Raw genomic sequence first — 11,953 nt, forward strand, 5'->3', positions numbered from 1 at the left:
CGGCTACCGAAGAAATCTCAGTACGGCCTCCAAACGGACTCATCCATTCTGCCACTAGAATTCAAGACAGTTGGGGAGCTGCTGTGGCTGCCATCCGCCTCCACCCCGTCACTCTGGTTGGGCAAGTTAGGGTTTAACAGCGTGCTGCCGTTGGACGTGGTGGTGCACGGAGGAAGCATCCTGGAGGGGGAGCGGTCCCCTCCCGGCACCATGGGGAACTGGTATGATCCTGACGAAGTGCCATAGTAGAGATATGGAGTGCTGCTGGTCTGGAAAGGTCCACTTTGGTTTTGGGAAGAGCCGGGGTAGGGTGGTGGTAGGTAGGTGTGGTAGTGAGTGGTTGCGGACATACCCAGTGACATGCCTGAGGTGACTGGCGGTGTATAGGTAAAGGTGGCTGGATAGTGCATTCGTGGGTTGGAGAAGCGGCTCTCAGTGAGGGATGAAATGCTTGTGAACTGCCTGGGATCTGAAAATGGGCCCAGCTCTGAAGCACCTAAAAAATTATAACAAAAGACGGGGGAAAACAATTCTGTAAATACCATTTTTTGTAGCAAGTGATGATAGAATTTTATTTTTCTAAGAAAACCCACTTCTTTTGGCCCCCAAGAGAACAGCAGATCATATCAAATAATACATTGCAAGGAACAGAAGCATACACCTGTCTTCTACAAGCGCTGGGCCAAACTCATCCCTGGTCTAACTCCACCGATGCCAATGGAGGGAGCAGCATTGCCAACCTGAAGCCTTCAAAGGTCATAAGTCAGGCCGGAAAAAAAAAAAACATCTCAAAAATCAAGACATTGAAAAAGAGCCAAAAAGAGAAAGGTGGATTTGAAGTTGATTTGCCTTCTGGTTTCTGAGCTTTAAGGGTTACGTGTCTCTGGGTTTTTGCTATAGCCTTTTGAGAAACTCAGGTCTGGTTGCACATGAAAGCTGAGATTCCCACCTCAGCACATGCCGTAGGGAGCTGGTGTTTCAAGAAAAGCAGAAATTACCGTGCAACTTGTAATAAAACTACAAGAGTTGGCAACACCGAGTTAGTTGCACCACTGACACCAGGGGAGTTACACTGGGGGTGACCAAGCCCCACTTCTTGCCTTAAATCAATTTATTTAGGTGACAATCTGCTCAGCTCCTTCCTATGGCCGAAAAATATTATTTGCTGCATCCGAAGGATGGGCAAAGCCACTGAGCTGATAGCAAAGATGCAAATTTTACTTTTCAGTGCAGTCGATGGAAAATTACAAGCCCAACACTCTTCTTGCCATTGAAAGAAGTTGTTTTCCTATGTAGTCTGTGCAGTCTGGTTGAAAAAAAGACCGCACAGTTTATGGCTACTGTGAACGTCTGGATGGTAACGCTGTGAATTGGAGTCTAACGCAAAACAGGGATGGGTAAACTCATTTTGCCTAATTTCTAATCCCACATCAAAAGCCCAAAGTTTTGGAGCAGAACTGGAAAGCAAACGTTAGTAGCTTGGTGATCTGCTTAGGAGACTGTGGGATGGACAGGAGCAAAAGAAAAAGATGGCGAAAGCTCGCACTGAGAGCCAGAAAAGTGGAAAACAAAAAGGGTGTGGGAAAAGGGACGGGGCGGGAAAGAGAAAGCCTAATGAAGAAGTACAGTGCAAGAGGGAGGGAAATACATCGGCCAGTATGCAGTAGATACATACATACATTTTTATAGAGAGTGAGCTGGAAAGAGCAGGGTATAAATAAAGGGGAAAAATAATGAAATAAAATGGGCTCTCCCTGCACTTCCCAGCCGACACTTCTACAGCTTTACAGTCCTCTAGATCCAAGGGTTCACCCATCTCTTTGCCAAGCTACCCGATCTGATTTACCTAAAAGGAAAATATGGCATCTTCTAGATGCCAGACTGACGTACTAACACCCTGTGTATCCTCCACGTAAGATGCAGCAATGCTTTTCCTTGTAGATGGGCTTTGGATCTGACCTGCCGACACTGCTGTGTAGAAGCAAGGTCCCTCCAGCCCTTCTGCCCTTGGCCCCCTATAGCACCCACAATGGTGGTTGCTACCATAAGCCACAGACTCAACAGACCCTGCCACCTTGTGTGGCACAGTTTGTGATTTAGATCACTATTCTCTCCTGTTCTACCAGCTCATTTAACCCACGCCTTCAATATAGAATCAGACAATACCTAAAAGGGGCAGGGGAGCAAAGCTCAGGCACAGCTTGGGTTCAGGCTGGAGGACCTGGGCCACAGGCAGCCAAGTGTCCAACTCACACAACCTGAAACCCGGAGATTATAATCCGCTGTCTCAAAAGATACTGAGTACAGAGCTTTAAATGGGCAGTAAGAGCCCATTTTTAACTCTGATGACAATGTGATTACTATTATCTTTATCTGGAACCGAATCAGTGACCTACGGGTGAATGGGTCTGTCTCCATCATCAACCCCTCCAACCACAGCACCGTGGAATGTAATATAACTTGTACCTTTACAGCAAACACTCTACTACTTGATGCAACTTCTTTCGTTCCCAACTGCAAACAATAGCCAGAGGCGATACCACCCAGATTCAAAGCTGTAATTTTGGAACACTATCCTTTATATTGTGAACAGGTCTGATACGTATCTGGAAGTATAAGGTTAGAACATAATTTCCCCAGCTGCTCAAAATACTGAGTTTCAATCTGCTACCGCTTATACTCCTTTTTTGTTTTTTCATTGTTATTGCAACTCTCCCAACATGAACAGAGTTGCTCTTAGTTTACCCTGATAGAAGCTAAACAAGACTCTTATAATCAAAGGTAGAACTGGTACGAGTGTAAAGGTGTAGAAGAACATCGGCATTTTTGGTTTCTTTACAACCAATGCCTTTTTTTTTTTTTATAACAAGCTTTCCACACAGGTTTACACATTAAAAGGCAATCTCCCTTTCAGGGCTAGATCCAAATATTATCTGTATGGGTGCTGCCAAGCGATCATGTATGTGTTGAATGACTGGGAATGTGCACACCACACGTAGGCATTTCTAATGTGGGGCTACAGATCTCCTTACATACCCTAGTAAATCCATACTTGTTTGTTTTTACTGTTGCTTGTAAAGTACAATCCTATTTACCCAAAGGCCAAATAACCATAACCCTTTCTTATCTCACTCATGGCTCTGTCTGCATGGCTCCTGCACACGCACTTCTCCAACCCTCCTTTTGCCCAAATACCTTTTGCTGTCTCCCTGACTCCCTGCACTAGGTTGCAATTTGTTCCCAGCCTTCTGTATCTCCATTGTGCAAAGGTATTTTTGGAGATCAGAAACAGTTTTCTGTGATGCCTGTTCTAAAGCCTCTTTTCTAAGCGAGACCAGAAACCTTTTAAAAAATCGCCTCTAAAATTCAGCTTCTTGCCATCCTCACTGCTATGCAATCTCACTGATGCATTTTGACCCTCTTCCTCCTACTCTCTCTGTGCTACCTCCTTGTGTTAAGGTTGATTTTGGTTCTAACTTGCAAACACCAGATGCATATTCATCTATGGATGTTTAGCTCTTTGCTGGACTGGGAAGCTAAATAGCTCGTCTGGGTATTGGCACTCATCTTTGTATATCTAGTTGCGCACAAATAGTGATGTCGATCAGCAATATAGTAACATGACAGTGCAAGTAAATAATTTATTTATTCATCTCCCCAGAAGGATTAAAGATTTATGCTAATTTTTCCTCCGTCAGAGCGAGAAAACAATTTGCATCTGTGAATTCCCACTCTCGTGATAGCTTGTATTAAATGGGTGAAGCACAGATCCTCCACCCTACATTGTGGCCACATGATTGCGAAACCACACTTCTGTAAAGAGAAGAGACTTTATTTTGTGCCGCCAGAAAGAGAAACACGGCAACAAGCACAGCAAGTGACCTTCTTTCGCCACACAGTCTGATCATCTCACCGTGCTTGACAATACAAAAAAAAAAAAGTATATTTAAAAAAAAAACACCTTTACATCTGAAGGAGCCCAGGTTAAACTGTTTTTAAATCTTCCAAGCCGATTCTTCCCTAATGTAACTTGGCACTCAAGTTTTCTGAGAGCTATACGTTCAGACCAGAGAAGTGGTAATGTTAATATGCCAATATATATGCTAACATCCTAGATTCAAGAATACTGCTCCAGTGTGTTTCATATTTAGAATAAGAACAATTAAAATTCCATGTGGTTTCACTTATTTTGATGCAGAAGCCTCATTAAAAACCCTAGACTTGGGCATTTGCCAGCAGCCGACTAAAATGGTTTTGCATTTGCGCTTAAAAACCAATTTTACCTGTTGCAGATTTGCAGCTCTACTGTTTACAGCTGAATGCCTACCGTGGTCATTTCTCTTTTTCGGTTTACAGATGCCAGCTAATGCCAGTTAATGTTCGTTTCTCAATTAATAAGCTGTGCTTGTGGTTTGCAGAAAATAAGGCAACAAATTTCTGCCAGGTTTACAGCACTTTGGCCAATCGCTTCCCATTATTAAAGATCATAACGTACTGTGGATAGATTAACTCCTTGTGGGTATAGCAGGCTGACATCTACTTTAAAGGGTTATAGGATAATTTTATAACTTACAAATATTGCAATTTGCTTTGTCATTTTATGCTATAAGGTCACTACCGAAAAAAAAGGTCCCCTTGGCTTACTGCATATGTCTGATCGGGAAATTTCTAGCACATCAAGCCAGTGCATAATCACTGGATGCAAGAAAACAGAGTGGTGCTGTATTCGAAAGTCACTGAGTAGTCTGTCTCACGGAAATTCAGCTACATATAGTTAAATATATTTACCAGTAGCTAAATGATTCACTTGTGTTTTGGGGAACTTCAGTGTTAAGACGTTCGCTGAAGCAGATACTAGATTTTGTGGTTTTTTGTTCAATAGTTCAATTCAGGCTGGGACGTAGCACTAATTGATCTATTAAATTTGTTTTTTCCTTCCCTAACATCTACGTCTATGAATTATATGTGCAGCTTGGATTACTTACAGCTGATAATATTGCCTCGTATGAAGTATGCCACACACTTCACATGATGAGACGATTTTCAGTCTCTTACAGCTTTGCCAAACTTCAAATGTTCTGGCTGAAATTGTCCATGCTGGGCGTCTGTCTCAGGCTAAATTGTGATTTATGCATTTATTTGTTTTTAAAATTTCAGCTGAAACTCTTCTGCTGGGAAAAATATATTGTTTTACTAATCTTAAACTCTGAGGAGCCTGCCTTTGAAAAGCTGTACCAGTTCCACGCTTTGAAGTAAGGACTTGAACTTTGGAATAGGAGTGGCTTTTGTGTGAGAGACGTTGCCATGAAAATCCAGCCAAATATGAACAAATCATAAGCATTCTGCCTAAAAATGGGCAGAAGAGTCAGTGCCCCTACAAAGACACTTGTCCAGAGACTGGAATGAAATCCAGGAGTCCCAAGTCCCAGCATTTTTTGAAATGTCTGCAAATATTGCTGAAACACTGGGACATCCCCGCCCATCCCCGTGCCCGTCCTGATCGAGAATCGGTCCATCGGTGGCTCCATTCACTGGAATGGCGGAAGCCTGCGTAAAAGGAGCTAACGGATGGTCCACGTGGATGTTTGTAGGATATTGCAAAGAAAAACTTGGGAAGGCGAGGTTACTTGGGGTTTGCTTTTTTTAGAAATCTGAGAAACTATAAACACAACTAGAGACAAACAAAAGGATGCGATAACAGTTACCATGTGAAGAGTGAGAAAATTAGGAAATACCAGCATTCAAGTTCCTTCTCCACATGCACTACGATAGAGCATTCAATTACAGGAGAAGGTGCTATTCCTTTTACACGAACCCTCCTGCAAGCAGCACACAAGCTGACCTCTGGAGATGTATCAGAATTGAGGAATAGGGAGGACCGTTGTCTATATGTCCCCCAAATCCACTGCTGGAAGAAATCAGAAGGCGTGATGTGAACAAGGCAAGGGAAACCTGATTATTTTCCTGAGCAAACTGGATTTTATACGTGTTTCTGCCACATGGCTCCTACGTGGATCAGTTGAAATCTCTCCAAATCACATTTTTACTTCACTCATTTTCTGTGCCCAGCAAAGACGTTGGCTTCTGATTTGCACGTGCGCTAAATATTCACAGCTGCAGCTGAAGCCAACAGGAGCTCAGGTCTGAACATAAGGCTAAAGACAGAAAAAAGTTCATGATGTAGGTGACAGACAGAAGGTGCACTGAACTACAGGAGACCTTAGAGTCAGTCTCAGTACTCTTTTTAAAGCGGGTTTTTTCTTTCTTGGTAATATTGCACTGCAATGAACTGTATAGAAATGCTACGGCAGAAATATTAGGGCAAAGCCCATCAAGAAATTAAGAATTCCTTCTTCAGAGCAGAATTTAATGCTCTGCAATAAGCAAGGCCTGAGGAAATGCAAAGAACAAGAAGAAAACAAAATATTGAAGAGCTTCTCATTAAGTTAGCACTGTCCATCCTGTGCACTGAATGAGACAGGAATCCCGTGGGAAAAGTATCATGTGATCCTGTAATTAAAATCTGTAATATAATGCATAAGCAGAATGAGGCTGATTTAAAGTTGCACAGGCAACATAAGTACTGATGTTTCCCAATTTCTGAGCACTTAGTTTTGCAATCTTAAGGATTCTTTGCAAAGTGTTTGGAAGGGGAGAACTGATCATTTGCTAGCTGGAACTCTGTTTCCCCCAAGCATCCTTCTGTATCAGGCCGAGAGTGCTATTTTCCTCTTCATTTTGTTATTCTTGTCAGCTGCCTCTGCTGCTAAGTGTTTAGTAAATCAAACACAGCACGATCCTTCTCCCGCCTCCTTCCAGGCAAGACTTTGATTTTCCAAAGGTGCAGAACCAGCTTCCCCCTGGATGCTGCTGCGGGATGGAGCCCGGGACTGCAAATCCCAAACCACCTCCCTCCTGCAGCTATTCCTTGCTGTAGCCGTTAGGTCCTGATCCCGCCAACCTCCGCTGGTGCTCAGCTTCGTGCCGGAGCTCAGGGACACTCCTCCCACACACCTACCACCGAGCACGTGCCTACGTGCCGCAAGGGCGAGGGTCCTGCAGCACCGCAGAAACAATACACAGGGCTTCTCCCTTCCCGCCTCACTTTTGGGATGAGCGCGCCTCGTCTGGATACTTGCAACCATTTATCATAGGAAATGGTGTGTTTTCTAATGCCCTTTCCCTCCCTTTAATTCAGAAAAAAAAAAAATCAGGCAAAAAAAAGAAAAAAAGCATTTTATATCTTTTTTCTTTTTTGCATTTTTTTTCCCCTAGGTTACCCCAAGCAGGTCTCCTGGCAAACAACAGCAGCAGAAAAGGTGTGAACTGCCCCCCCCCTCCTCTTTCCTTCACCTCAACAAGGTGTTAACTTCAAGGCCTAGTTGGGACCATTTAAACTGCAACATTATTAAGCACAGCAGTCTCACAAAAGTCAGAGGGAGGAAGGAACATTTTAACCCCTTCAGAGCCTCACGCACAACACGCAAGAACCTAATTCTCGTGCATCTCTTCCCGCCGTGCCTCAGCACCCCAGTGCACACGGTAAACTGCACACTTGTGCCTTCTGGTATTTAAGTAAGAGGACTTTGGCACCTAAAATACCACAGATTAATTTGCAGATAGATGTTTTCACTGAATTTATGGTGCAGCACCTAAGCCCTTTGCTGGGAGAAACACCCCATAAATAATGTAATTAGCAGCAACCATTAAAGTACCACTCGTTCATATAAAAGAGAGTGTTTCCCAAGCAGAGCTGTTACATTGATTAACGGCAAAACCGGGGTCTCTTTGCGCTTCTCCAGCCCAGGCTCCATCATTACCTGCCCTGCTCCCTCAACAGGACTTTCTGCTGGATGAACTGCGCTGGAAGAAGGTGATTTTCTTTAGGCACCTAAGTCTTGCTGGGTGACACTACGCACCTAAACACAGGTGGCTGCTGCCTGCACCTCAAGAGGTAGCTCATCTTAAATTTAGCAACACGAATGGGTAGAAATTCCTCCCGTGTGTGGAAAAAAGCAACAACAAACCCCTCCTAGATGGACTGTTGGGAGCAGCAATGGAGCCACGAAAAGCATCAGTCATCACTCTCTCATTTATAGACGTTGCCTTTTGTGACGCTTCAGTTATACAGGACTCATAAACCTTTCTAACGAGAACCACAGGAGGGGGACAAATGGTCACATTACAGAAATACGTCCTTGGCTTGCGGCTGCGACCTGCCACCCGTGGATGCCCGTTGACCTGGTGTGATGGGGAGCCTCTTAACTTCTCGGTCTTCGCTATCTCGTCTCAGTGACTTCAGTCTAGAGCTGTCACGGGTGATTCAGGTGGAAAGGAACTGGTAGTATATCAAAATCCCCCTGCTTGTTTGAAGTCTCAGGCCATCTATGCGTTACGTTGGAAGCAAAAAGTAAATAACGTTTCCTAGAAATAATTCTAGCCGCTCTGCAACGCTGCATGGCACAAACATGCACACAGGCTCGTATCGCTCTCTGTTCAGTTTTCCCCACTTTTTCCTGCCTGAATTTCAGCCGCTGCTGTTTTTCGCCAACCCCAGCCGAAACGCATCAGAAGGAACATTTGAGGCTTTTCTTGGATAGCAACCTCAGCGGCGTTGTATACAGCAAGGGGGTGAAACCGCAGGGCTGAGAGCTGCAACGCATACACGGCGACAGCGAGTGTCAGTACAAGAATCCTGTATAAATCCAGTGAATGGGAAGATAATATACATTGGGACTAGCAGTCTACTTTATTACCTTTTTTTTTTTTTTTTTCAGAAAAATGTGCCTTAACTGGAAAGTATAAATATTTGTTTCCAATGTTGTCATGAATTGTACTTTTCCACTGCATGCTAGCAACTCAGAAATACCATCTGATCCTCAAGCAGACACAAAGAAACTGTTTTGTAGGGGCTCGGGGGGGGGGTAAGCCCTTGGCATTGCTCTGTAATGTCACCCTTTAAACCCCTCTTTTTCCCTCCCCATCCAAATTTTCCTTTGGAATCTCGTTCAACTAATACGCGTCCCTCCTGAGGACAGAGGATTCCTTGCTGGTTCTTGATTAAGAGTTTTTAAGAAGCCGGGAAGGAAGATATTCTTTGAAACTGGATCTACTGTAGGATGGGAGCCAGCACACAGGACACCGTGTCTTTCAGAGAGGGCCACACACAGTGCCACTCCAGTCATATGACTTCTCTGTCACATCCTGAAGCCATTTCCAGCTCGTGTGCGAGTTTGTACTCCCATTTAGAAAAGGATGGGATATATTGGGAACACACATATGGAAACACTTTCAGGGAATCAGTTTCCATGAAATCCATAATGAGCCAAGTGGCTTCAGATGTGGCAACGTGCCTCAGATTAGCCAAAAAAAAAAAAAAAAAAAAGAAAGAAAAAATAGAGGGGGGAAAAAGAGAGAAAAAGAAAAAGGAGGACAAATCTACCCTTTCAGCCCTTATTTCAGTTTCAAGGGGGAAAAAAAGAAAAAAAAAATTAAAAACCACTAATGACTTATGGCTACCAAAACAGGGAGCCACAAAAAAATACAGCTAACGAGAGCACTCCTCCCTCCCCCAAATAACGGCGCTGCTATCAGCGCTCCCTCGGCTCCCAGAAAGCCCTCCTGGCATCCGCCGGCGCGCCGAGCTCGCGCGGGGCCGGCAGCGGCGGGGCCATCGCCCTGCCTGTGCCCGCGCGCGTGGGTCGGGCAGGGGGCCCGCCCTGTGAGAACGGGTGTGGGCAATTAAGAGCGTGGGCAATTAAGAGCATTTCCAAAAAGTGCAGCTCGGTGATAAACTGTTCGCTAAGTAAATCTCCTGAGGAGGGCTGGATTCAGGAGGGACACCCTCTGGATGGGGTTGACTGTACCTGGGTCATATTAAAAGCAGGATTTATGGTGGGAATGATGTGTTGGGTGTTAGGCAGCGATGTCATGCAGGGGGTGTATATCATCTGCCTGATGTGCTCCAGCAGCCAGGAGCCGAAGGTCAAGAGCAACCCCCAGGTGCCCTCACCAATAGGTACCAGTGAGCGGGAGCCAGGGAATGCACAGCCCAAGCCCTGCCGATCCCAAAAGGCATGGCAAAGGGCCGGAGGCCACATCAGTCCCGGGCAGGAGGGAAGCAGCCAGCTCATCCGAGCTAGCGTGGTGCCGGAATAATTTCTGGATGGCCAAGGAAGCGGGAAGAAGCACGGAGCAAGTGGCAGGAGTTCAAACAGGAACCGAAGAGATGCTACGTGCATCTCTGTGACAGCTAGTCCTGTTTTTATCACAAGAAAATAACCAGGAATTTGGCTGCTAATTGGGGCCGTATCCTACAAACCCTACTTTTCCTGACAAACAAATGACTCCACAAATAGTCCCTCTGTTTTCAATAGGGTTATTTGCAGTAGGAGGGACCACCCAACACGAGAGGATCAGGCCCTCTGCTCCCTTGCTCTGCAGCTCGCTTAAACCCTCCACAACCAAATCCGAACACAAAAATCCCCACAAACTGCAAAGCCTTTTCCTCGTTGCTGCAGGAAAAGCCCTGGACAAGGAGCTCTGCGGAAGGGTCTCCTGTGCTATTAATACGATGCTCTCCCCAGCTTCCGCCTCCGAAGTGGGGATCTGTGATTTGTTTCTCAGGCTGTTTCTTTCCACTTGAGCCTCAGCACAGTAAACTAACTGAAAACTTCTGCATCAAGGAGAAGGTCTCTTTTAAAGTTTTGCTTGGCTTTGCTTTCAAAGAGTTGTCTGTATATTTTAGAATATGTAGAATTTGCCTTTGATTTAAACCTCTCTCTTAACAATAGACAAGAGACGATTTCTCTACTGAGCAATTTAAACAAAAACAAACATATTTTGGTTACCCGGGCCTTGTTCTCAAAACGTGGGGTTTTTTTTCCAGAGAAAAATCAAACCCTACAAATTGTTATGCTTCTGGCCAAAAAAAATTAAATTCACAAATGTAGATAGTCCAATTTTTTTTTTTCCTGAACAATATTGTACACGGAGGAAGAAAAGACACCTCCCCAGCCCCCAGTCATCCATAAAACACGAAACCCCCTCATCTAAACAATTAAAAACACACTTTTCCCCTCCAAAATAACTTCTCCCTTCGACAGACATTTTCAGCCTCGGTCCCTGTCCACATCCAAGGCCATGATGTTGGGTTTTTTTTTCTCCTCCCCGGCATGAAGTCCTGTGTCCCCAGAGGGTAAACAGGCACACCTCGTCCTGCGGGGAGGCAGCTGAAAGCAGCTGCTTGTGTTCGGAGAGGGAGCTGCACAGGAGCCCGCAAGGGCAGCCGCTCCGAAGGGGATGAGGGCGCTTAGCTCACGGAGAACTTCTGGATACTGGAGGAATGAGAGGGGAGATATCGGGGAAGCATTTCCATCTTAGGTTAAGGATTTTAGCAGCAGACGAAATAACGCTGTTGGAGTGAAAACAGTGGAAAATAACTCACCCAGCGACGGCCAGTTTTTTCCCTTGCAGTGAGAACATAACATTTCCCCCAAGTAACACGAACAGCGGTAACGTCAGGCCATGATAAAATTGTCAAACACATCAGCATGACTCAAGACCCACTGGTCAAAGGAATTTCGGGAGGCTCACAGTGCGAAGGAGCCCTGCAGGGAGATCCATGGGCAAACACCGAGCCAAACCGCTGCGCCCGTCTCGTGGGGCAGAGCGAGAGCAGCCCGGGGACGTCACGACCCCCGGCATCGCAGGAGGAAAGCTGTGGCTCTCGACAAGCTGCAGAGCAGAACTCGCCGCTGTGCAATGCAGACGTGCCCCAAGTCACCGCGAGCTTCGGGGAGACGGAGGAAACCCTTGCACGCAACCGCTGGGCTGTTTTTGCTAGAGCTGCTGCTCTTATATCTTAGAGTCAAAAATACTGACCAGTGCAAAGACCTACAGGGGTTTCAGTCCATGCATTTAGGCACTCAGTGCCCAATTAGATACCAAACTG

At 45.3% G+C, this 11,953-nt stretch overlaps 1 protein-coding gene across 1 annotated transcript in view; it reads right to left on the reverse strand.

The window, feature by feature from the left end:
- Positions 1–17: 17 nt before the first annotated feature.
- The window catches only part of RUNX2 (runt-related transcription factor 2), an 81,658-nt gene continuing 69,722 nt past the window's right edge, over positions 18–11,953 (reverse strand). The window contains exon 6 of the mRNA XM_009319741.1: positions 18–496. Coding sequence (XP_009318016.1) covers positions 18–496 — 479 coding nt within the window. The remainder of the gene's footprint in view (positions 497–11,953) is intronic.

The sequence above is a fragment of the Pygoscelis adeliae genome, unplaced genomic scaffold (assembly GCF_000699105.1).
Source record: "Pygoscelis adeliae isolate BGI_AS28 unplaced genomic scaffold, ASM69910v1 Scaffold121, whole genome shotgun sequence".
NCBI lineage: Eukaryota > Metazoa > Chordata > Aves > Sphenisciformes > Spheniscidae > Pygoscelis > Pygoscelis adeliae.